The sequence below is a fragment of the Rhyacophila brunnea genome, unplaced genomic scaffold (assembly GCF_057557595.1).
Source record: "Rhyacophila brunnea isolate RB1 unplaced genomic scaffold, BYU_Rbru_1.0 scaffold_6, whole genome shotgun sequence".
Taxonomy (NCBI): domain Eukaryota; kingdom Metazoa; phylum Arthropoda; class Insecta; order Trichoptera; family Rhyacophilidae; genus Rhyacophila; species Rhyacophila brunnea.
In genome coordinates, this window is record NW_028233276.1 from 4,562,453 (window position 1) to 4,589,899 (window position 27,447).

Here is a 27,447-nt window from a genome sequence, read left to right on the forward strand (position 1 = left end):
AGTTATGTTAAGTGCGAGAGGTTTTTATGACTACACTGTTGATCTTTTTCGAAAAAATATTGGGTATTTTTGTCGTGAACATCATTTCGAGATATCATTGACACGAAAAAACATCCTTTATATCTGTATCCTAAAAAAACTTTTTCTATGAATCAGTACAACAGAAAATTTAATAAAGATCTCAGAAAATACATAACCGGATTCTTAATTCGTTATCAAAGTAACGGTACGTAAAATTGATATATTTACGTAAAGGAGTACTAGCAAGTTGTAGGTTTTTGAAACACTGGTATCAATCAACACAGAATAGATAAAATAAAATATGACGAATAGAAACTCTAAAGAACAGACAAAGTAATTAATTACTTTTAAATAAATGCGCTGTAAAATAGTTTAATAACAATATTTTAAGTATCTTTCAGAATATAAAATGTCGCCTTTAACCTACACTACTATAATTAATTATTTTAACCGATTAAAATAAAATAAATTTATTTATTGAACTGCCGTTTATACCTTCATAATGAATTTGAAATTTGTCACAATTGAAAAACAAATACCAGTGACGAATGGTGGAGGGAGGCTGCTAAGATCCAAGATAAATAATGCACACAAAACTTTGTCAATCAAACGTACTTGTTTTCATTGAACTAAGACTACAGTGTGTAGATTCTGTTTTGTTAGTTTTAAAATTTCAATTAAACCTTGCCTCCATGCCATATTAGATAATAGTCAAAAAATATTCGTTTATCTATTAAATATCAAAAGTTATGCCATTAAACCATGCGTAATTTTAGGTATTTTATAGATAGAAGATTTTTTATTGAATATGGTTTGGTTTAAGTAGAGCTTAATGAAAAAAAAATCTAATTAACACTATCTGTAATAATATGTATTCTTAATTGAACTAAAACAAATAAGTATGACTGAAAAGGTGTGCACTTTCTTGTTTGATCACCCATAGCACACCTAAACTATTATGGTTTGGTTTAGGCAGGGTTTAATTAAATTTTAAAAACTAACCAGCGCCATCTGCAGATTGTATTCTTAGTTCATTGAAAATAAATAAGTTTGTCTGACAAAGTTTAGTGTGCACTATTTATATCGAATCTTAACAGCCTACCTCTACCCTTCGCCACTGTCAAATACACATCTGATTTTAAGGTTACACGTAGGTTGTACGTATGCAGTTCATCGTGGGACACTTATTCGTGCGCCGCAGTACGTGAAACATAAGTTCGTATAACATTTTATCAAATGACGAGTTCTTCGTTGAACATTTCACCGTGGAATACATTTGTACGTATCTTACAAAATGCGGCAATAGTTTGCAAATAGTACTGTTCCAATTAGATTAACCCTAACCTAACCTAACCTAGTAAAGATTAGTATGTGATGTAGCATATGTACACATATACTCCACGGTGAAATGTTCAACGAAGAACTCGTCATTTGATTAAATGTTACACGAACTCATGTTTCACGTAGTGCGGCGCACGAATAAGTGTCCTGCGGTGAATTGTTTACGTACAAATTTCCGGATACGCTGATTTTAAACATTGCGGAAATAGGCCACTTGTCTTTACGACGACTTTGAAATACTCGTATGAAGTTAGAATGCGTTCGGGCGGTTCACAATCGAAAGTGTTTCCAAAAAACAACTTTTATAATGTCGCCTTGGCTTGTGCAACTGACAAAGCTTCCTGCTCACCAGTAGTATATACCACTGATAAGACGAATCTTTTATTATTAATAATAATATTTTAAGTTGCATAACATTACTTTAACGCACAGTTGAGCAAGAATTTGAACTACTGTCGGAGGTGTGCCATGTGCCACCATCGCACAGGAATTATCAGTGATTGGGCAGTTATATTTTTTCAAAAAACATTAAAAATAATTACAAGATAAAAAGAACTTTTTATATACAACGTTTTTAAATTTTCTGTTGAATTATTATGCTCAATATGCTCAAACTTGTACTTGATATGAAGTAAATAAAAAACAAACAAATATAGAATACTGAAATGTCATTTTGACATTTCATTTTGATTTCCATAGTAACGCACGTATATATTAATAATTTAGTTGCTAGGACCACCCCTTTAGCAACCAATAATAGTATTTTACTTTTTACGGATTTTTCTGAAATAACTTTCCATACAAAATAGAATTAACTGAAAATGAATTCAATTCTGATTAAAGATGGCTAAAAGTATTAAAAGTCGGGAAGTTAGTTAAAAATCGATTGCAAGATTTGTACTGGATAAACAATCACCGGACAAACAAGAATACGAGCTAAGAAAAACGTTGTAAAAGAGATTGGGGTGTTTCAATACCAATGTTATTGAAAATAACATACATATTCATAAAATGTACAACGATGATTGTGTATTGAACACGAAGACGATAGAAGGCATCTAAATATAATTCACATGCCATTTAAATCATCATTATTATCGTGTCCGGAAACCTGTACATATGCAGTTCACTGTATCACACTTCACCGTGAAATGTTGTATCGGAAATATATGGCCGTATATTGAAGACCGTCCAACCTCTTTGGGTCGTATTGTACTGACATAAAATTTAGGTTAGGTTGTCATTATTGAATTCATAAATTTCGCCAAAATTAGCTATGAGTTAATGTTCATATTGCATCTAATAAAATTGGAGACCGTATAGTATACGGTCATCTCTTACCGATAGACAGCTCACGGCGAACTGTGAAACGGTGAAATGTTTTACGTACAATTTACATGTAACCCATTATTATAAGTGACATAACAATCCATGGCAGGATCTAGCTTCCTGAAAGAATTTCCTTCATTTACCCCTATTCTGGGCCAGTGCCGGTCTAGCATCTTTATTATTACCGTCCAACCACCGGAGTCTGGGCCTTAGACAATCCGGTCTGATATCCAGGATTTCTCTCGGCAGTTGAGCACTGTTCATGCTTGATGCATGACTCGTCCACTGGAGTTTACCAAGTTTAAAGGAGATACATTCTCCTTGGAAAAGGTTGTAGAGCTCTAGAGCAGAGAATCTCAGTATCTTGTACATCTGAATTTTTGTACGATGGGAGACAGATTTTGCATACCAAAGTAGCATCCGTTCGCCGTTATGGCTCCAGTTTATTTCTTCAAATTTCATTCTCATTGGTTACTAGGAAACTTGGTACTTATGTACGTGGTTGTTCGTATTTCGTTTTTGTCTCATTGATCTTCAAGTCCATGTTTTTTGCGAATGCTTCCAGAGCAATGAAGGCTACTTCTTACTACTGACGCATATCTGGATCTTGCAATGATGTCTTTGTCAGCAGTATAGGCAAGAATTTGAATTGACTTACGAAGTATATTTAAATAATATGTCTCCACTTTTGAATCACGTACTGCTTTCAGCTGGACGATGTTGAACAATATACATGTCAGAGAATCACCCTGTTGACCACTATTTATTATATATAGTATCTCGGATAGGTAAGACTGTACTTATACTTAACATTCTACATTTTCATGGTGAACTGTACCACTGCAATGAGTTTTGGAGGTAACCCTAGATTTTCTATTGGTCCATATATAGGACAATAATTAAATATAATCGATAATGTACTAATACACTCACGGAAAGATCCTACGAAACGATGTATGGGAGTCCTTCATTATAAATCAACATTAATTCATAAGACATTAATTTGAATAAAACCAAAATAATACCAAGAAATACAATTTGAAAATACGCATGAAAAAAATATATTGAAAGAATATTGAACAAGGCAGTAGCTCGCACAACTGAATGCCATCCGTTAGGTAATTTTGAAAGCTATATTCTATTCACTTCAGTATTATCACTAAGATACCGTTAAAATCCTTAGTGAAAAAATGGATATCTGCTAAAATGATACACATTTCTTAGCAAAAAGGCAGTCACTGCACCTATTTATTGCAGTTACTGTTTGTTTATTATTACTTTGTTCGTATTTTAACATCCTACTAATAAAAATTATCACCGTTTTTTTATTAATTCACAGTAGGTACCTACTAAAATTTGAAAAAAAAGGACATATTATGTCATTTATCTCGAAAATGTGTGTTCCTGCGTTTTTCCTTGGAAGGGCAGAATAGGCGTTTACGTAAATGTCGAAAACATTTCTCCGATCTACATGGTGCTATAAAATGGGTCAACCATACTATTTACAATATGGTGCGTTACTACATAATAATACAATGTCTAGATTGGTAATGTGTAGACGTTTAAATTATGTTATAATACATATTAAAATATTGGTGATATAACTAATGAATCGTATAGCTATAATATAATATTCAAATGCGTGAATTATTGTATAATATTTAATTTCTTCGCGAATGAAAAAAAGTTTATAATGTCTGCATCGGAACGGCCTTGAAGCAAGTTGAATGAACCGAAAAGAGATGAGAAATTTTTGGGGATAGGTAGATTTGACTATCTAGCCAGCTCACTATCACCTGCCCACTCAAAGCCTTGTTAGCGGTCTAATGAAATCGAGAGTTTCTAGAGGGGGGCGGAGAAAACAGGTCGATTTTTTCACACACATTAAACGACAGTCTATGAATTAAGTTTCATCGTATTTCGATCCTTTAACGAATTATTTTGATGCGAAACTTCACATTTTATCGTGAGTGATATTACCTATTACTGTATTCTAGAATTAGTAAACTACGGTAAATCAAAATGTTATGAAATAGAATTTCTTATCACTATGTTGAAATTTAGTTTAATGATATGATAAATAGCAATAACTCTAATATCTTTAAAAAAATGAAAACTAGGAACAATATTTAAAACAGAAAATATAGTATAGAGATAATTCGAAAAGAAGTACTTATACATAGGTGCTTTAAAGCTTCTCACCAGCAGATACAAGACATTCAAAGCGTCAATTTGATACCTTGAACTTATCATAGTTTATCTCTCGTAAAGAGACATTCTTTTACAAACATATTATATTATATAGTATCTTCTTCATTTTCATATTTTTTACTGTTAAGGGTCCATACCACCTTTCCACCGTCATCATAATTGAAGGTACCGATAAGCCTATAGAGTCCTTCACTTTTTTAGATCATAGTATAGCTGAGCCTCAATATTTTAGCCGACTACTAAAATAATTGCTTTTATTTTATTTTAACTATCTGGCATATTTTATAGTAGGTATATCCCAGTAGATATTTCAAATTCAAATTTTATTTATTTTTCTTACATATAGTGAACATTACAAATTATCAATTTAAGACGTACACAACATAACATTTAGAAACAAAGAAATATTATTTAAACAGTATAAAATAAAAGTTATTAAAAGTGTAAATATATATAAAAAAAATAGATTCAAGGAACTACACCGAATTGTTACATGTAAATTGTACGGAAAACATTTCACCCTGGCACAGTTCGCTGTGAGCTTTCATATCGGAAAGAGATGACCGTCTACTATACAGTCTCCAATTTTATTAGATTCAATATGAACGTACAATTCAATTTTCATGGCTAATTTTGGCAAAATTCCTGAATTCAAGAATGAAAACCTAACCTAACAAATAATCCAGTATATCGGCTATTTTCAAATTTTGTTTGCTGCTGGCTTCCTATAAAGTGTAAACCGATAAGAACCGTGTTTAATTTAGAAATACATTTTAACGACCCAAATAGGTTGGACGGTCCTTAATATACGACCATATATTTCACGATGAAGTGTGATACGGCAAACTGCACACGTACAAGTTTCCGGACACGACACTGAATGAGTTAAGGGCGCTAAGCAGACCCCATTTAAAAATATATATATAAAATACTGCCCACCTATACTCATCCTCACGCAGGTGGAATGTGTCAATATCCAAAGTGATTTAGTTGAACAGAGTTGTTGCCGTCCCAATTGGCATTACAAATATCAGGTTAGTTCTGCACCATGGAAGAACAAACAACTGATGATATATTTTAGAGAAGCGGTTATTTCTTTGAAAACTGATATGTTTATAGTCCATATAATCATTATTATGCCCTTCCAACATATCAATCTCAAGGTTATTTTAGAAGTTACCTATACAAATATTATTAGTACCCTTTTATGGCTATAAATCAATTTAAAAAGGTAGTATCTCTTTATATAGGTCAGGGGTGGCCACACTTTTTTGTTCTAGGATCGACTAGTTGAAAAAAATATTTATGGCGATCGACTGATATCACTTGTAATTATATCATGCGAGAACAATAAAATCCCATTTTTTATAATTCAAATATGTATTTTGAAAACAGATATTTTATACATATAAAAAATAACAATACAGAAACATCGAAACAACGACAATAATATATTTAAGTAATATGATTATGTCTTTCACTTCTAAAAAAATTAAGTAGGTACACATTAACTGTGTCTAACTTCGACATAGTTACACAATTTACCTGTATATCGAATATTAGAAATTTTGTAGTAGCCAAGTAACACGCAACCCTTAGCTAGGAAACATACTTAAAATAAATTCTATACAATATAAATTATCATTTAATTACATCAATAATCATATCACATTAAATTGCATCGCACAGCCGTGTATTTTAAAATTTAAACATCTCTTGAGGCGACTTTTTTACTATTCGAGCAAATTTGTGGTTTGTGTTGTGTTTACGCCGAGTAGTTTTGACTCTTTGGACAAGAAATAGTACAATATATTATTATGTCCGCGATCGATCAAAAATACCTTCGCGATCGACGCACTGGCCATTCCTGTGGGTCTATTCTATACATATCGAACACTAAATTGATAAATAGTATCAAACTTAGGGTAGGTTTGTATCAAAATATTAGCACTTATTGTAACAATTACACGAAGTTGGATTTTATTGTTGCAATAAGTGCTATATTTTAACAGCACCTATCTTGCTGCTGTTAAAATATTGCACTTATTGCAACAATAAAAACCAGCTTCGTGTAATTGTTACAATAAGTGCTAATATTTTGATACAAACCTACCCTAAGTTTGATAATATTTATCACTTTATCACTTTAGCGGTCGATAAGCATAGAATAGACCCACTGATATAGGTGTTATTTAGTAATACTTACGTCAAACTGACAGTAATTCTTTTTATGATAATCCTTTAAGATGCGTTATGTTGTCGTGATTCAATCATAAAATAATAATTAAATTGATTGACTACGTGTTATTAATGGTGTATAAACCCAACCAACTATAATTAATTTGTAGATTCATGGTCGTTATAAAAATATTGTAAATACAAAGCTTAGTATGAGTCTTCTTCTTATTGTGCCATCCCCTAGCGGAGGTCGGCCACCATCAAGGCGATCTTATATCTGTCGTCTGCTACCCGGAACAGTTCGGTGGAGCTGCACTCGTACCAATCACGGAGGTTCTTAAGCGACGAAATGCGGCGCCGTCCTCTGCTACGCTTCCCATTGATCTTTCCTTGAATGACAAGTTGGGGAATGCTGTATTTTTGTCCTCTCATAATGTGGCCGAGGTATTGTAGTTTCCTGGTTTTGATACTACGTAGAACTTCTCGGTCCTTCCCCATTCGATTGAGAACTTCAACATTTGTCACCCGGTCAGTCCAAGGAATTTTGAGGATGCGTCTATACAGCCACATCTCGAAATTTTAAATAGTGCCTATTTATAAATGTTAATATTATATACACAATAGTGTATATATATAATATACTATAATATAATTCCGATAACTACGATAATAAATTATTTAAATAAAACCCCACTGATTTTCTCGTCTAACAATATTAATTGATTAAAATATACAATTCTTGCGACTCTTTCTTTGGCTTCTTGGTGTTTTGTCAGAAGAAAATGAATACCGCCATTTTGACGAATATAATATAGTTTTTACTGTATAGTTACCGAAGTAGCAAACAATTATTTAAATTAAACCATTATTATTCAATAAAATAATTATAATACACGTATTAAGAGCGTATCATTAAATTTGCTTTTTAAGATACCGATACCATATTTAAATAGGGAAACCACTAAAAAACCCTGTTCCAAAATAATGGCGTTTGAATTTTTTGTAGAAATTCTCATTTTAATTTTAAAGCGTTAATTTTGAGGAAAATGCATGTTTTTTATGTTTTGTTTTAGTGGATTTTTGCAATTTAATAAGAAATCGACACAGAAATACCAGTATGTAACTGAATTAATGATTAATATCACAAACGGTTTTTCGAATTTATGATACATTGAAGAAATTTTTGACTCTATTTTTGCTGAATTGTATCGAGAAAACCTCAACTCAAAACCTTGGAATTTTGATTTGTTTTCTAATTGAAATGGGGGTAACGAACATAATTTGGAATACTTACCTCAGCGCATCTATTCTATACATAAAGCTTCTATTGGCTGCTATAAGCGACTATTGAGAGGAGTTTATCATATTTATGCATTGAGGCGGTTAATTGTTACAATAAGTTAACCGTCTGAGCTGTCGAAAAGTGCTATGTTTTAACAGCACCTCTCTTGGCTGTGTTAACTTTTAGACCGAGATAGATAATTTTGACAGTTTAGACGGCTGTAACAATTATAATACCTCAATACATAAATATGATAAACTACACTCAGTAGCTGCCGATAGCAGCCTTTTGTATAGAATAAATGCGCAGGTGTTTATAGTGCGATCCAAATGATGTATTAATGCTCAACCAATATATTTTTTTTATAACTTTTATACGTGTTATATTATAAACCCAAGACTGGTTTCGTCGTACAATATTATGATAATATAAATGACAAAAAGATTAGCAATATATTGTATTCAATTCATTAGGCACTTGCACATCTATAAACTTTGTTTGGTATCTACTGGGGAATCCAATCCCGAGCCAAAATTCTGATCCCGGGATTTCAGGATTACAATAATTGATAATCCTGGTATCGCCGGACTAGTCCCGGGATTGGCATTTTTTTCCATTGTTAATATAAAAAAAATATATTTACAAATAACATTGATAAAATGATCGGTCAAAAATAAATCTAGTATAATTTATACTATTTAAGACATTTATTGTTAATCTTGTATATCTACGTTCAATCTTGGAAATACATAAGTTTAATGGAGTAAATAATATTGTAATATAAATAATAATGTGAATTTAATATGAGATTGCTGTTTCTGATAGTAAAGACTTAATGAATGGATTAGCGAGATTTAAAATAGTAAAGCAAATAATCATGGTGTACTTATGGCCTTTCCGCTTCATAAATCTAATTAGTCAGTCAAATATGAAACTGCCGTAAAACGTATGAGATCATGGTGGAATTACTTATACTAAACGTGAGAAGCATTGTTTTTTTTCAATCTTTCTTATTTTTATTAATTTATGTGAAAATAAAAATGAATCGACAACTTACACATGGGTATATATCAAACTTCATTCAAACTCAGTTTATTTCTAATGTAGTTATTTGTTATTAAAAGTATTTTTTCTGTTATATTTTCGTTTTTATTTTATTTTCCATAAAAATTGATAAAAAAATCAATCCCGGGATTCATAGGTATCGAAAATAGCTCGGGATACCGGGATTGGAATCCCTAGTATCTACAATAAATATGATTAGTCAATAATTACTCTTCACACATTAACTGAGTGTAATTATCTAGTCATAAATTACATACATAATTAATTATAAGTACTTAAATAACAATAGTATTCATTATAACATTTAAAGCTACATATAAGATCTTCACCTTTGTGAACCTAACAATATTTCATTTCAATACCTACGATATTTTTTATGCAGAACACGTACTTTTTTCTTTTATTAAAAAACATATTAATATAATTAATGATTTTTAAGCTAATTAGCATAACTTGACAGCTAATTTAACATTACATCGTCAAAGTACATAGCTTATTGTAAAAAAGCAGTATAACCACCTTTTTATATAAAGAAATCTTTAAAACTATTTACAATCAATATCTATATTCAACATTATATAATTTAGAAAAACACTTTCTGAGAGAGTATGTTATAACCAATAGAAAAAATCTTTTTTGAAAAAAGTAAGCCACCCGGCCGGGAATCGAACCCTGCATCTCCTACGGGTAAACGCCCCAACCGGCGCATTTTATCCAATATACTACGGTGTGACATACTAATAGCGACAAATTTAAACTATTGGTCATTTGAATACCTACTCATTAGCGTTCTTTGAAATGAAAATGAAATGAAAATGGGTTCGATTCCCGGCCGGGTGGCTTACTTTTTTCAAAAAAGATTTTTTCTATTGGTTATAACATACTCTCTCAGAAAGTGTTTTTTTCTAAATTATATAATGTTCAATAATCAGAATGATATATTCTTAAAATCTTGTGAATTATTCGTTTGAATAAAAAAAATAGTTACCTATATTCAAGTTGAGTTATATGAGTTTCCGAGTCATTGGCCGTACAAAGCGATAATTTTTTATCAGGTAAATCACAATTTCCTCTATATGATTTTCCACAGTGTGGGAGTGTGTTAATAGTGTTTTACGAGGACTTATTTTTAACCATGAATTAGGTCAATTAATTTAATACAAAAAACACATATCATGATCGAAGCATTTTTTTTATCACCTTGTAAACGTTACACATATAAATTGTCGCTAATGTTTTTATTGCTATTATGTAAATAATAAAGCAAAGTGGCCAGTCCAAAGCTCGACATAGGTAAGTGCGAAACGTAGGACTCACCCATCCAAGGTATAAACAATATTCAATACCAAAATAAAAACAAATCGAGGGTCAATGTCAGTTTCCACAATCCGGACACACACAACGGGGACAACTTCTACGACAACCTCAGAACAGAATAGATAATAAATAGAATTCCGATAAGCTATATAACAAAACAGTAAATTTTGACGCAGGGCTTTGAATGTACGAGTATTCTACGAAAATTAACCACGCATTATAAACGTGCAATAGTGTGTGTAATACACCAATATTCAGTGACGTCCCGTGGGGTAGGCAGATTGAGCGTCGCTTGGTGGCGGCAGTTACCCAAAGGGCGGCAAATCGAGGACAATCCTTAGGTATATATAGAAATCTGCATAATATAATAATATATTTCCATTAAAAAATACAGCTCACTGGTTGGAAACAAAATATATTAATTAGGCACTATAAAAGTTTTAACAGGACTTTATTTTTTTGCGGGTTTGCGTTGTCTAGTTTACTTCCGTTGTCCTTAGACGTCACGTTCTTGGCACGTACACAGCAATGTAACGCAGCACAGCAACGACATGTGCATTCCTAATTTAAAATTTATCCAAATATGTTTGCCAGTCACTCGCGAGTTTTGGAAGTTGTCAGGTGCATTTTTAAATGTACCTATCTTAAACCGTTGTTTATTGAATCAGAGACGGCATTTCAATTATATTTAGTGGTATACCTATATCTTGTTAGTAATGTACACACAACATAATATTTCTTAGATATTTGAGTCATGAAAGGATCATAAAAAGTACCGTATTAAAAAAATGTGGCTACATTTTGACACTGCCTGGGGCGGCATTTTGTCTAAGGACGTCACTGCCAATATTAGATGAGCGCCAATGCATAAACCAAAAGCAGTTGTCAGTATTCGACGTATGACGTATTTAAATTTATCCCGTATTCTTCCTTACTTGAGATCGGTTGCCTGCTTCTCCTTACCCGTTAGATATATCAGTTCCCACTATTTCTGAGTTCCCTGACGACAACGCTACGGACGGTCGAAGGTGTAGCGTAAAAACGAACTTCATCCCTATTTATTCTTTGCATAGTTCGTAGGGGTCGCGAAACCCTTAGACCGATTGTAAATTGAAACTCGTCTAGACTGCTTTGTCCGTGTGATTGTGTGTTGTCTTACACAAAACACATGTAACTTAATATACATCGCGTCGGTAGGTAATTTTTGGTAGAAAAAAACATCTGCCTTCGCGTATGACATATTTCACTTGATATAGGTATAATAACAAAATATCTTATTGGCACATGTGCAGAAGCTGATTTTTTATTCGTTTTGGCAAGCTGCGTGACGTCACTTTGCCGATATGGCCTCGCCTGTGCGCACGGAAGGGAGTTGCAACATATCGCCCAGATTTGATTTATGACCATATCCCGACAGAGACTATTTTCAATGTGCGACCGGGCCTACGTATTAGATTAAATTCGCCAAATAACCTACAGTATCACAAACTGCAGATGAAGTGGACAAAGGACGCAGCACCTAGGTGTTTCATAATCTTGTTCATACACAAAGCAAACAACATAATTTTGAAAACATTGAAACTAATTTATGTTTTTGTTTGTTTACAGATAAATAATATTAACAAATATTCCACATCCGATTCGTAAAGCGGAATTCAAAATGGCAGCCGTGGCGTCATTTCCGCCAGTGGACGACATGAAACCGGTGCTGAACAAGAAGAACATCATGCACAATAACAATGACCAGACGTTCAACAACAACAATGCCGTGACGGGAAAAGTGAAGGCCAAATACGAAGAGTGCTCTGGCAACACGAGGACTACGCTGCAGAAGTTTTACAAAGGAACCAACATCTTTGTCACAGGAGGAACAGGCAAGAAAAATACGTTATGTTATTTATTTAAATACGTACATTGGAGCCTTGATTGTATGTGCCCGGAATTCACGTTTTTTCGATATTTGCGTGTAGTTTCATAAGTACATATAATTCCAGGTTTTATGTTTTTATTTCCCTTGTTTTCATCTGAAATAACAACATATTAAATTCTTTTAACACATCAAAATATTACGTGTGCGGTGATGGTGTATAAGTGAATTATTCCTTTTTTATAGACACGGCTGTCGTCTAAGGAAAATATTATACAACACTAATATACTCAATATTTAAAGTTTAACCAGTGTGGACACGGTATATTTTGTCATTCTCCGGTTTGATTTGAATACTATGATTGAGCTTTTCGTCTTATTGTTTACATTATTATTACGTTTTGTTTGTTAAGTCAGTTAACTTATTTTGTGTTCTTTTTTTTTGTTTACATCCGTCAACAAATTTAAACCTTCAAATCAATTTATAATATTGACAGAGTTTTATATAAACAAGCCAAAAATATGCACAAAAACAATTCGAACGATTTTTTTGATAAAAAAAATAATAAATTTCTTTTCATTTTTCAATATCCCGATTATTGGGTTATACCTAATAATAATATGAATGCTGAAACATATATGATAGGTATCTTCGTATTTGTTGTTTTTGGAACATCATGTTTAATGTTTGAGCCTTTCGCGGTTTTTTGTTATTGTAAAATGTAGTTTTTTTAGGTTGTCAGTACGTAAAAAATCGTACACATTTGTGACGTTTTATACAGGTACATCATCTGAGCTTGGTATTATATTGTTGTTTTTATTTAATAAAACGCAATTTTTTTTGTAGTAGGTACTTATTCCATTTTTAATCAATATATTAGTACCGGTTTCGTCCGCCTCAGTGGGAAAGTGTCTCACTGAGGCTGAAGAAACCGGTCCTAATATATTGATTAAAAGTGGAATAAGTACTACAAAAAAATTGCGTTTTATTAAATAAAAACAACAATACAATGCAGTTCCACCATGAATTGACAGTTAACAAAATAAAAGAAATTTGGTATTATAATTTCCCGCTTATTAAGTAGGTAACCCAACGCATTTTAACCGCTATAAAAATACACGTTACAAAGCAGTGGCGAGGGGTAGAGGTAGACTGTTAAGATTCGACATTAATATTGCACACAAAACTTTGTCAGTCATACATTGTTTTCATTAAACTACGAATACTATTTGCAGATGATCCTGGCTATATTTTTTAATTCAATTAAACCCTGCTTAAACCAAACCATAATAGTTTAGGTATGCTATGTGCGATCCGATAAAAATAGTGCACACTTTTCAGTCAGACTTCTTTGATTTCGTTGAATTAAGAATACATAATATTACAATTAATGGTGTTGGTTAGTTATTTTTAAATTCATTTACGGCCAACATGCGCCACGTAAGTCAAAGTGGAGTTTTTATGGTATTTTCAGAGCATAGATCTGGACATTCCTTAAATGTTGTACATAATATATTTATATAATTATGAAGCCTTATTGACCTTTATATTTATTTTAAACTTTTGATACTGCATAAAGTATTTTTATTACCTAAAATAGTATTCTTTTAAACCTCTCGATCTAATTTTTTAGAATATATTCATATTTCAGTGCATCCATGTGCAGTGGTGTTAAGATTTTTTAGATTTATCAATTTTTAAACGCATTTATAAAACCAAAAACATAGCGAAACCTAACTACTGAGTAGATATTTATTTTTAGGTCATAATTGTTCGCCACTGCGGCCTACCATAGCAGGCCGCAGTGGCGAAGGGTGGAGGTAGGCTGTTAAAATGAGCCATAAATAGTGCACATTAAACTATGTCAGTCATACGTATTTGTTTTCATTGAAATACGACTACAATTATTTTACAGACGGTGTTGGTTAATTTTTGAAATTCAATTAAACCCTGCGAAACTAAGCCATACTAAATAATAGTAAAAAAATACTCGTCTATCTATAAAATATCTAAAATTATGCAATTAAATCATACATAACTTTGGATATTTTAAAGATAGAATAATATTTTTTTATCTATTAGAGTTTAGTTTAGGGAGAGCTTAATGAATTTAAAAAAAATAACCAACAATATGTGTAATATGTATTCTTAATCCAACGAAAACAAATAAGTATGAATGAAAAAGTGTGCACAATTTTGTCGTATCGCCCAAAGTTGGTATACCAAAACTATTATGGTTTGGTTAAGGCAGGGTTTAATTGATTTTTATAAACTAACCCCACCATCTGTAAATTGTGGTCTTAGTTCAATAAAAACAAATACGTATGAATAACAAAATTTAATGTGCACTATGTATGGCGGATCTTAACAGCCTACCTCCACCCTTCTCTGCTGTGGTAGGTTGTGTTGGGATATCATCGAATTTTATATCCTAATTGACTACGCAACGCAACAACAATTAAAACAGGTATTTACTTCCTATCTAGAATTCGATTAGAGTTTGGGGGCTCTGGATCTAAGGACGTCAACATTAATCTTATATTTTGTTGCCAAATGTACGATATTTTCATAATATTGTATTATGTAAACACCTATTGAGGTAATATTGTCACGATTAGGTCAGAAGTTTTTGATTGAATATCATTAGACATGTAAATTACAGCATCATTGACTTTGACTATGTAAATTTTCACGAACAATGTAAGAATATGAGGATATTTTTGCTTTGGAATATTATGACATCTAGGAAGAGCGGCGCATTGGACGTCGCTAGTTACGCCACTAATAATAGAACTTAAATAAATGAGAACTTCTAAAAAATAAATAATGTTTTTTTTAATTCAGCTATTTCCATATTTCGTGTTTAGAGTGGCGTGGTTGAGCCCATATCAGTTCTTTTGTTATGTATTGGAAAAAGCCAAATGTATACAAATAATAATACACAAATCTACCCATTCAGCTGAAATATTCCACAATGTAGTAATCCCACTTTTTCTTTGCTCAGTATTTCCTTTGATGTAGCTATTTGGTGCCTTATCAGCGTTTTTCCACGGTTTAATCCGAGTTTGTATGACGATAATTTCCATGGGCTATACTATATATACCGACGATGGCCGCGCGGCTTAAGCGTCGGCCTATCGCGTCGTGGGTCTCGAACAATCCTGAGTCTGGCAAGTAGGTACACATTATTGTTTTTCAGTTTGTGTATGAGCCAGAGTATGGACCTAATAGGTTGAGCAAGTGGCTGACATCCATTTCTCGTAAAAACAAAATCTGTTAATATAAACATCCACTCTGTGGAGGATCGTATTATGATATTATTTAGATCGGACATGGTCAGAAAATACTATACCATATTATATAGGTAAGTTCAATGACTTACATTTATTCGAACTGGATTTTTTAAAACTAAATATAGGTTTGAGTCTTGGATGGGATGTTATTTGGGAATGAAAAACAAAAAATATACCTTCATAATTATTTAATTTTCGAAAAAATACAAAACAGCTAGTAAAATAAAATTAAAAAATTAATTACAAGCTCAGTTAAAATAAACGATGGGGAATTTTGAAACACTTTTATCCATAATAGCGCCCGTACATGTGAATGGATAGCAATATAACCTATATTGCAGCCATAACAAGAAAATTTACGTGTAAACATATATCGCACCCTCGCAACTAAACGGCCACAATCCAAAAAACGTCAAACAGAGAAAATCAGCTTTGAAGTTGTTACCTTTCGCATTTATGTACTGTGTTTTTGAAATATTTTTAGATATTGAATAAAGTTTTGACTTGAATTTGATGACTTAGAGATATGAAATTTTTGGTACATATACTATGAATGATAGACAATGAAACGTAGTAAGGCTGCGCGCACACGGCAAAGCGAAGTTTCGGATTCATCCGCCAAACGTCGTTTACGGGTCGAATGCGTTTTGTTTGCGTTTCGTTTACGGCGATATATCGACGATGCTGTCCAAACATCTGGACAGAGAAAACACAGTTTTCAAGGAGATTCATAAACGCCTTTTTTTGAAACTGCACCCTGCTGCGAGAGTATTTATCTCTCATTACAGTGATGTACAAGGGTAAATAAATCAATATAAAATCAGTACATAATATTGCATTATACCTACATTTATTTTCCCACTATTGCTTCTTTTGGAGCTGGACTGTTTTATATCGATAGCGTTTTGAAAATTACCTATTATTGTGCCTATTATGTATCATCATAAACTTTGTCTGATCAATACTATCGACCGAGGGTACTTGATGGAGTTTGAATTTAAATTCTAATTGATTTAAGTTTTGTACTATTATTATTTATTAATACAATAAAAAAAAAAGATTATAAGTTAATATACGAAGAAAGGGTAAAAACCTTATTACCTAGATACCCACTAAGTAAAGGATGAAGTATAAAAACATAATATTGTGAATAATTTGAATACTTGCATTGTTTCTAAAAACTTGTTGTAAATACTATTAATACATTCGGTAGGTAAGCAGTTTTACAAAATAAAATAAAAAGTTTTGACACAGCACAGCTATGAGAAGAAGTATTTCATCAGAAGAAAGGCTCGCCATAACTAGAAGGTAAACTAAACTAAACTAAAAAATATACATATACCTATACAAGTACATAGGCACATACCTATCAATAGTAGTAGGTAGGTATTCATTATTCTCACTACAATATATTATTATTGGTACCCGTTTACATTTTAGTGTATATATATATATATAGATCATCTAGATGAACAGATTTTAAGGGAGATATTTCAAATGTTTATTTATAATATGTGACAAAACAGAACACCCGGAAAAAACCTGGCTGTTCTGTTTTATCATGTTCTGTATTGTTATTGTTTTGTTTTGTCATGTTCTGTTTTGTCATGTCCTGTTTTGTCCGGTTACCATCTAAGTCATACCACGTGTCTGGGCAGTGTAAAAATAAAACCCAATCATGATGAATTGTTTGCAACCAGAAAGATTCACTTGAATGCTTAATGCTTATTTGGACTATGTCTGCATTTGCATATAGCTAACAAAAATCCGCATGAAAGTCATTTGAAATAATTTCTACACTATGAAAATATCTAGGTAAAACGGTAAAAAAGAAATACTTAATAATATGTAGGTAATGTTTACATCTTAGTTCGCCACTGGCCTCTGAGACAAAAAAAGGTTTTTTTTAAATTCTTCGGATAGTGCAATAAATAAATTCTTCCATAATAACACTAGGGGTGAAAACAAAGACTACTACTATCAGTTTGCAGAACACAATAAGGCACATATTGTATGACATAATTTATTACTTTAGTCCGAAAAATTTGAAAAAATCCTTCTTTCTTAATAATTAGTGTCATCAAGAATTTCACAGTGGCGTTTATGCAATGGGGAAAAAACAGATATAATTTAATTAAAATATTTTATAGATGTTTTGTATATAATTTGTCAGAACAATGTATTATATTATTATACCTATTGTATCTTTTATCAAATAAATATTTAAAAAATAAATTATAAATAAACATTTGAAATATCTCCCTGAAAAACATGTCCATCTAGATGATCTATATATATATACACTAAAATGTAAACGGGTACCAATAATAATATATTGTAGTGAGAATAATGAATACCTACCTACTACTATTGATAGGTATGTGCCTATGTACTTATATAGGTATATGTATATTTTTTAGTTTAGTTTAGTTTACCTTCTAGTTATGGCGAGCCTTTCTTCTGATGAAATACTTCTTCTCATAGCTGTGCTGTGTCAAAACTTTTTATTTTATTTTGTAAAACTGCTTACCTACCGAATGTATTAATAGTATTTACAACAAGTTTTTAGAAACAATGCAAGTATTCAAATTATTCACAATATTATGTTTTTATACTTCATCCTTTACTTAGTGGGTATCTAGGTAATAAGGTTTTTACCCTTTCTTCGTGTATTAACTTATAATCTTTTTTTTTATTGTATTAATAAATAATAATAGTACAAAACTTAAATCAATTAGAATTTAAATTCAAACTCCATCAAGTACCCTCGGTCGATAGTATTGATCAGACAACGTTTATGATGATACATAATAGGCACAATAATAGGTAATTTTCAAAACGCTATCGATATAAAACAGTCCAGCTCCAAAAGAAGCAATAGTGGGAAAATAAATGTAGGTATAATGCAATATTATGTACTGATTTTATATTGATTTATTTACCCTTGTACACCACTGTAATGAGAGATAAATACTCTCGCAGCAGGGTGCAGTTTCAAAAAAAGGCGTTTATGAATCTCCTTGAAAACTGTGTTTTCTCTGTCCAGATGTTTGGACAGCATCGTCGATATATCGCCGTAAACGAAACGCAAACAAAACGCATTCGACCCGTAAACGACGTTTGGCGGATGAATCCGAAACTTCGCTTTGCCGTGTGCGCGCAGCCTAATTAACTCAAAACACGTAGATTTGGACTTGTGGCGGTTTAGTTGCGAGGGTGCGATATATTATCCTGCAGTTGGCAAGATTGCATTAATGAATCAAAAAAGTTTGGAAGCTTCTGAATTACTCACTGTCAGCAGTAAATCCATGCACGTGTGAACGGGGTATAAGGTTGCCTATCTGTAGTAGTATATTAGCACATATTATACGAAATAGCTGTCTTCCGAATTTGGATATAAACAGACCGTGGAAAAATCTGTATCGGTGCACGATCAGTATTGCCATCGTAGCGGTGTTGTGAGTAGAATATGAATGATATGACAGGCCAAATGCTGGCTACAGACGTACAGTTTTCGTAACAGGTTGAACATGCCAGTTAATACGTAATGGCGGCCATACAGTTATCTTTGGTAGATAATCTGCTGCGCCCATAGACGGACACTTTTCGACCCGCCAGATGTGTGCCAGGTTCAAACTGCCAGCGACCCCCTACTCCCGTGTTTTTGTAAAACTGTTGGAATTTCAACTAGCCGAAAGTTCTCGGGTGACCTTAGATGTTGGTAACGTAAAGTAGAATATACCGCGCGATACAACTGCGGCTGGCGTTGCTTGTTATAAAATACAAATTCATTTATTATTAAAAATGTAATAATATTATGTACGCGGAGATCGCAAATATTATATTTTATTTATTTTTACGAGAGTAAAACAAAGTATTAGTTATTTATGTAAACATATTATTTTATACAATACAATATAAATATTAAAATTTTAGAGAGCATTATAAATATTAAGTTATTGTGAAAATATAGACTAATAACTCAGTACTCAAACAGTGTCCCAGGTTCGAATCCTGGGTCTGGCAAGTACAAATATTGTTTTTCAATATGTGTGTGAGTCAGGGTATGGACTTGTAGGTTGAGCAAGTGGCTGACATCCATTTCTCGTAAAAAAAAAATCTGTTAATACAAACCTCTACTCTGTGGAGGCCCATATGATCCTATTAGGATCGGACATGGTCGGGAATATTACAAATTATTAATTTAGGACGTTCACAACATAAATTAATATACCTAATTGTGAATGACAATGTCGCTAAATCTAAATAAAATTTAAGTATATATTTTAATAATATCATAGTAATTAATTATTATACTGATGATTGATGTAAATATAATTTTGTGGCATGTTTAAATTTATTGTATATAAAATCAATACCTTTATAAATATTACCGTTTTCTTACTTAATTAATACTGTCCATTAAAGGGAATAATGTATTTAAAAGAAAAGATTATATTTTATATTTACACGAATGTATATAATATTGTTTCGGTGAATCGATAAAATACACAATCCACTAGCGAAATCATGATTTATTTTACCAACGTCATATGTGTGTATTTTATGTCAATTTGTTTCTAATAAAAACAATTCTAACCATAATAAATTCAAAGTAAAATTATTCGTGTATCAATATCGTTCAAGTATACTCTACCTAAAACTAATTGAAACAATACCCCTGTGTAATATCTCCGCAAACCTAACCTCCATAGTTTTTGACACTTGCTCTGCCACAGACAATAACTGTACGTATATGGGCACGTCTGTTGACAGCTCGATAGATTTAAATGGGGTAGTTAAACTGATCTGTGGTGTGGCCACTAACGTACAGTTATTGAACAGTTATTGTCTGTGCCATGTTCAAACTTATACAAAAACTGTACGTCTGTGGCCGCCTAAAGTCCATGAAACAGATTTTTTAACAAATCATTTTATAAAGATGATTATGACACTGAATAACATTATTGACAGCTTAATCTGCAAACCGGATAACTCCATTTGGGCAAATTGTTCAGGATGGAGAAAAAACTTAATAATTTAACTATAGGGCGGAATTTAACAATTCCAAAAATACACTTACGACCATATACCACCTTATACCATGAAATAATACAATATTTTAGCTTCTCTTTTATATATTAAGAAAAATTATATAAAGAGCGGAGTTGTTCCACTTATGATGTTGGAAATTCGGCATCTGCAGTTAGCTGTTTTGTGTAAAGAACGACAACACATTTTATTTATAGGTTTAGAAATTTGCGATTTTGTGTGAGCATAGAAAACAATATGCTTTGTAACAAAATTCTATAGAATCTAATTTTTGGTCAAAAGTGGAGTTAGCTGGTTTGCAGATTAAGCAGTCGATATTGAATAAGTACCATAAATAGTGATCTGATAATGGTAAATAATTGTATTGGCTAATACCTAATATCGTTAAAATTAAATAATATCATTGAAACTGCATTTAAATACATTTATTACAATACTGCCCCCTTTAAATACGGAATTGAGGTTAAATATTCATAAAATTAATGACTATTATATCATGATATTGGTGACAATAATCACTGGTGAAAACATTAAATTAGCATGACAACTACATAATTTCATGTCATATTGCAATAAGCATTCCGCGAAGACTAGTTTTCGTAAGTATTGAATTTATCATTTGAATTTACATAGCTGTTGTTGCAAATTTAGCGGCAGTATTATAATCTAATTTCTCTGCCATTAATTGCGTATCCATAACGCAGTTTTTCATGCAAATGTTAAGAATTAATAAAACTTCACGCTATTGGTAACTCCAGTAAATATTGCACATATACACAAACTCTAGTTCATTGACTGTTGACACTAAATAGAATTTTAGACTACTTCCGCGTCAGTTTTATTCATTATTCAGAGTGATTAAATTATGGAAATAGTATTTAGTACTATTTAACTGTGTAGTAAGATGGCAAAACACGATATGTCCGTTTTAATTAATTGTTCAGGAGAGCAATAATTTAAAAATTGGAATGTCATTAAAAAATGTATATATCACATATTCACACAGCTTTTTCATTCAAACTATTAGACCTAGAATTTTAATATCCAGTAGATCTCACTGAGATGTGTCTGAAGGTATATATAACTATAGTTTTGCCATCTTACAACAGTTTAGGTCAGTATTTTTTAAAAACATTTTTAATTTAAGTTGCATATTATGTAACCCTCTGCCAAACTTCCATGGCACAGCAAGCCTCAACATAATACTAATTAGAAAATATGATCATCCTTATAATATTATAGGCTAGTCCAGATTGTCAGTAGCAAAGGGTGGAGGTAGGCTGTTATGATCCACCATAAATAGTGCACACTAAATTTTGTCAGTCACACGTATTTGTTTTTATTGAAATAAGATTTCAATTTACAGCTAGTGTTGGTTAGTTTTTAAAATTCAACTAAACCCTGCGAAAAACGAGCCATATTACTCATAACAGATAATAGTCAAACAATACTCGTAAATCTATACAATATCTAAAATTATGCAATTAAATCATACATAACTTTGGATATTTTATATATAGAATAATATGTTTTATCTATCATAATTTGGACTAGGCGGGGCTTAATGAATTTAAAAGAATTAACCAACAATATGAATTCGAATAGCTATGAATGAAAAAGTGTGCACAATTTTGCTATATCGCCTAAGCCCCAAAGTATAAAAAAAACTATTATACTTTGGTTTATACAGGGTTTAATGGATTTTAAGTACACCCAATGAGCTCAGTGGACCCTATTTTAAGAATTTATAAAACAACGACCACCTATACTCATTTTTACGTAGGTGGAATATATCAACTTCCGAAGCGATTTGGTTGAACAGAGTAATTGCCCTCCCAATTATTGGCATCACCAATGGCAGGTTAGTTCTGCATCTTGGGAGAACAAACAACTGATGCTCCCGATTTATAAGATAGTTATCAGTTAATAATACCACTACAACTATGAGTTGCTTTTACCGTGCCCATCATGCCACTCAAATAGATTCCGACGATTTACCGGTCCATTTTTACCATACGTCTCAAAATCAAATTGTGGGGGGTGTTTTCACTCTAAAGCCACTACTAAGAAAATGATCCACGTACTATAAAAATAATGTTATTATGTTGTTTTTTTCACAGGATTCTTAGGAAAAATCCTTCTAGACAAATTAATGAGGTCATGTCCTGGGATTGAAAATATCTACCTTCTAATAAGACAGAAAAAAGGCAAAGACGTCCACTCCAGAATTGAAGAGATATTTGACGACGCTGTGAGTTAACATATTATTAAATAAACTACTTTTTTATACAACCAATAAGACACACAACTTGGGAATGTAACATTCTATATATTGGACATACATAATCTAAAAACATCTCATACATATAACCACTAGAAAAAATGGTACTGTTCGGTTAAAGCGGATACAGCGAAAAACGCATTTTGAAAATAGCCGATAAACTGGATTATTTGTTAGGTTAACCTAACCAAACCTAACCTAACCTAACCCAACCTAACCTAACCTAAACTAACCCAAACTAACAAATAATCCAGTTTATCGGCTATTTTCAAAATGCGTTTTCCGCTGTATCCGCTTTAACCGAACAGTACCGAAAAAATCTTTAATAGAAAAAAATACTACGTAGATAGAAAAAAGACGTATTTTTTTTCTAGTGGTTATATGTATGAGATGTTTTCAAGTTAATAAATTATTAAAATTCACAGTAATTAATATTATAATAATTCTGCTATTAAAAATGTATTATGTATATCACTTCAAATGAATTGTATAGCCCAGGGGTAATCAACCTGGTCCCTACCGCCCACTAGTGGGCGTTCCAGATTTCATGGTGGGCGGTAGGGGTTTTGAAAAGATGTTCATTATGATTATTTTCTTTATAAATCACCATTACTGTGGAGCCGGTGGGCGGTCAGAAAATTTTACTACTAACAGAGATATAAAAGTGGGTGGTAGGTATAAAAAGGTTGACTACCCCTGGACTATAGCCTGTTGCATTGCCTTCTCAAATCTTCTGAATATTTTCCCTCCTTTCTCTTCAATCTCCAGCAATTTCAAGCTAGTCGTCCACTCCAAGCAGCTCCAACTGTCTTTTCTACCTCCATCTGTCCAGCGTCGTAGTCGTAGTATTTCCAAGTTTTACTATCCACCTGGGTTTTTTGTGAATATTATTTTTTGGAACTCGTGGTTTAGCATACAGTAGAAATGCCCGGTCCTCTTAAACTAATAAGCATTGAACGCCTGGATGGATTGTACATATTATACCTACAACTATTCACTGTGTCTTGAATAATGATTGTGAATTAAGTAAGTAGATAGTTGCGTATACCTTATTAAATAATGTATGAAAACTTGTTGACAGATCTTTGAAACACTGAAGAAAGAAGTCCCTAAGTTCAGACATAAGATTGTGGTCATTCCGGGTGATGTTTCCTTGGCTGGCCTTGGTTTGAGCCTCAGTGACAGACAACTACTAATCGATAAGGTATTAACTCTTCATCTTGCAGAGATATTATAATAATCAAGTTGATAGTTTGATTGATATCTTGGTTCTTAGTTGCTATTTTTTTGGTCAATGATTCTGTAAATAGTAAAATATTAAGTTCATGAAGTGCATATTAACTGAAATGTGTCATATTTAAGAACCTGGGTAACGCGATTTGACTTCACAGAATAATATTTGAGATACCAACTACATCTTAACTTTTTAAAGATCCATATATACTATAAACCAAATACACGCAGTAACATCGTACGTATGTTAGGATTGGTGATGGAAAAAAGTCTCGTTTGCCAGAAAAATAGTTACTAAGTAGTTACAAAATGCCTAATTTTAGACGAGAAAATAAAGGAATGTCGCGCTAAATGCTAAATAATATTTAGATCTAAAAAATAATCTATAATAATTATTAATCTACATTACTTTTCTATATGCTCAAAAAGCGAGATTAATTTATTATTCTACACACTTCAAAAGAGTGTGTAATTAATTTTAAGAAGAAGATTTATCTTTCCAACTCTTTTTATATTTTTATCACTTTTGTGGATAATCGGTTGTTAATGATTTTGCTCTTAATCAAGAGCATATCGAAAAACAACATATTTTGATTTTTGACAGACGCGGGATAATTTAACCATGGATCCATTATCAATAATAATTTATTAATGATGAATATTTATATTTAAAATAATAAATCGGTGTGTGTACTTATGTACGCGCGTTAGAAGTTATACTTTTTTGGAGTAACAAAACAAAAACAAAACTTGTGATAAACTAGATTCTTTGACTAGCTCTTAATTATCTTGTTAAATTACACACTCAAGAAAAAGTACCGCTTATTGGAACGCTGTTGGTTTAATTCTGTATACTTTAACTTATATTACTAAATTATATAATGGTTTTTCGTTGTTTTTATTTTTAAAGTACCAACTGTCACTCTGACGTTTAATGGTTTGTTTACGTAAGGGATTGGCAAATGGCCAACAATAATAAATTCGCTGCCTAGGCAACGGAACCATTCTAAACTATAATATTATACTGTATAATCGTCATGATTGCCGTATCATACTGTGGCGTAACGGTAGTGCGTTCGAAATATAACCGAACAATCGGTGGTTCGAATCCAATCGAGTGCGTGTTTTCGTGTATAAATTATGAATATATATTATATAATATCATATAATATTTTAAAAAATTATGTGTTACATGTCACACGCCAAAAATACACTCTGATCTGATTTCCCAAACGCGCCAAAAGAAGTATAACTTCAATAAATGTAAATTTTTCTTCTAATGGATTCAAGCTCTGTACTTTATCATTTAAGTCCCGTTCCAGTTAAACCCGGGTCGCAAAAAACGACTTAAATGGAATAATAAAGAGCTTGAATCCATTAGAATTTAAATTCAAATTCCATCAAGTACCTTCAGTCGATAGTATTAATATTGTAAATTCTTGTTATTTCGGAATGGAAATAAAGTTTTCATTTATATTTCGAGGTATTTCCGAGAAAAGGTTATTTTCAATATGTCATACACATGAAGCAATGCAATTGATATTTTGATAGTACAAAATTTTTGGTAACCAATTATGTCGCAGGTTACCTAATGAATGTTAACAATTTATTTCGATGACTGTGATTTTTTATGAAACGTTTTTGAACAGGTGGATGTTGTGTTTCACGCTGCGGCAACTGTCAAGTTCGACGAGAAGATTTCTTTGGCACTCTCCATCAATGTGGATGGAGTGAAGGCCATCCTGGACTTAAGCAAGAGTATGACGAAATTAAAGGTAAATAAGCTGTAATAGTGTCATAACGAATGATATACAATGTAGTACTATATCGGTACTGTGCAGCCAAATATTACTATATGATTCACTAGCGGATCTACAAAATTGTCAAGAGAGAGAGGCATGCAGTCTGAGAACGTAGCTCATAAAAATAATACATAAAAATAGATTATTTAAAATGATATATTATCAAATTACAAAATAATGCAGTGATTTCTATTACTTCAGTACCAATTTTGACCATATATAAGTCCAGTTAAGTATCCTATAAGAATCTACATTTCACACAATTAAAATATAGGAAATTAACATACTGTATGTAAATCCCACGGTGGCCGCGCGGCATAAGCGTTGGACTATCACGCCGTGGGTCTCAGGTTCGAATCCTGGGTCTGGCAAGTACACATATTGTTTTTCAATTTGTGTGTGAGTCAGGGTATGGACCTAATAGGTTGAGCAAGTGGCTGACATCCATTTCTCGTAAAAAAACAAAATCTGTTAATACAAACCTCTACTCTGTGGAGGCCCATAATATCATCCTATTAGGATCGGACATGGTCGAAAAAAAAATGTAAATCAACATCGAAAAAATTGCACCTATAAATAAATTATCAGAATGTAACCATATAATTTAATTACTACATAAAATAGTATTATTTGAAGTGTATTCGTGTTGGAGTCACTCTAGTGTGGTGGTCGATGTGTAGGTAGAGAATGATGATAATGACAAAATCTACGATGAAGAGGGGTGAGATTTATGAGCAGCGTATCGGTACAATAGTATATTATACATGATAGTTACTAGCTAAGTACTCTGATTCGAGTGACATTGAGATAAATTGTTCTTCGTTATTTATACAATAAAAGTCAGTACATTAACATTAAATTCTGTTACATAATCATATTAAACTAAATATAGAATCAGCATTTTAAATGGAGTAGCGAAAAGAAATATTATTTGTTAATACAGTTATAAGAAAATACTATGAGAAATGTTTATTCAGCTCATACACCGTAATGGTATAGTGCTGTGATATGATGTAATAATACACCGTCTCTTATTTCGTATTTCGCCTAATCGACTTGCTGGTCTAGCTGAGTTGTTTACTGGAAATGGATTGGGAATATTTTACTGCAAAGTAATTTGATATTTTTATAAACAATAGATATCTGATCGCTTATTATTCTGCAGCTACACTCG

The 27,447-nt window shown here is 32.2% G+C and overlaps 2 protein-coding genes across 2 annotated transcripts in view; one reads left to right on the forward strand and one right to left on the reverse strand.

Moving 5' to 3' along the window:
* Positions 1 to 27,447, reverse strand: part of LOC147065120 (uncharacterized) — a 578,962-nt gene that overhangs the window by 440,091 nt on the left and 111,424 nt on the right. The gene's annotated exons all lie outside the window — the stretch shown is intronic.
* LOC147065130 (fatty acyl-CoA reductase wat-like) overlaps positions 1 to 27,447 on the forward strand; it is a 106,912-nt gene that overhangs the window by 39,017 nt on the left and 40,448 nt on the right. Inside the window, exons 2-5 of the mRNA XM_085956770.1 lie at positions 12,353 to 12,618; positions 23,078 to 23,208; positions 24,320 to 24,442; positions 26,121 to 26,246. Coding sequence (XP_085812896.1) covers positions 12,405 to 12,618; positions 23,078 to 23,208; positions 24,320 to 24,442; positions 26,121 to 26,246 — 594 coding nt within the window. The 5' untranslated portion in view covers positions 12,353 to 12,404. The remainder of the gene's footprint in view (positions 1 to 12,352; positions 12,619 to 23,077; positions 23,209 to 24,319; positions 24,443 to 26,120; positions 26,247 to 27,447) is intronic.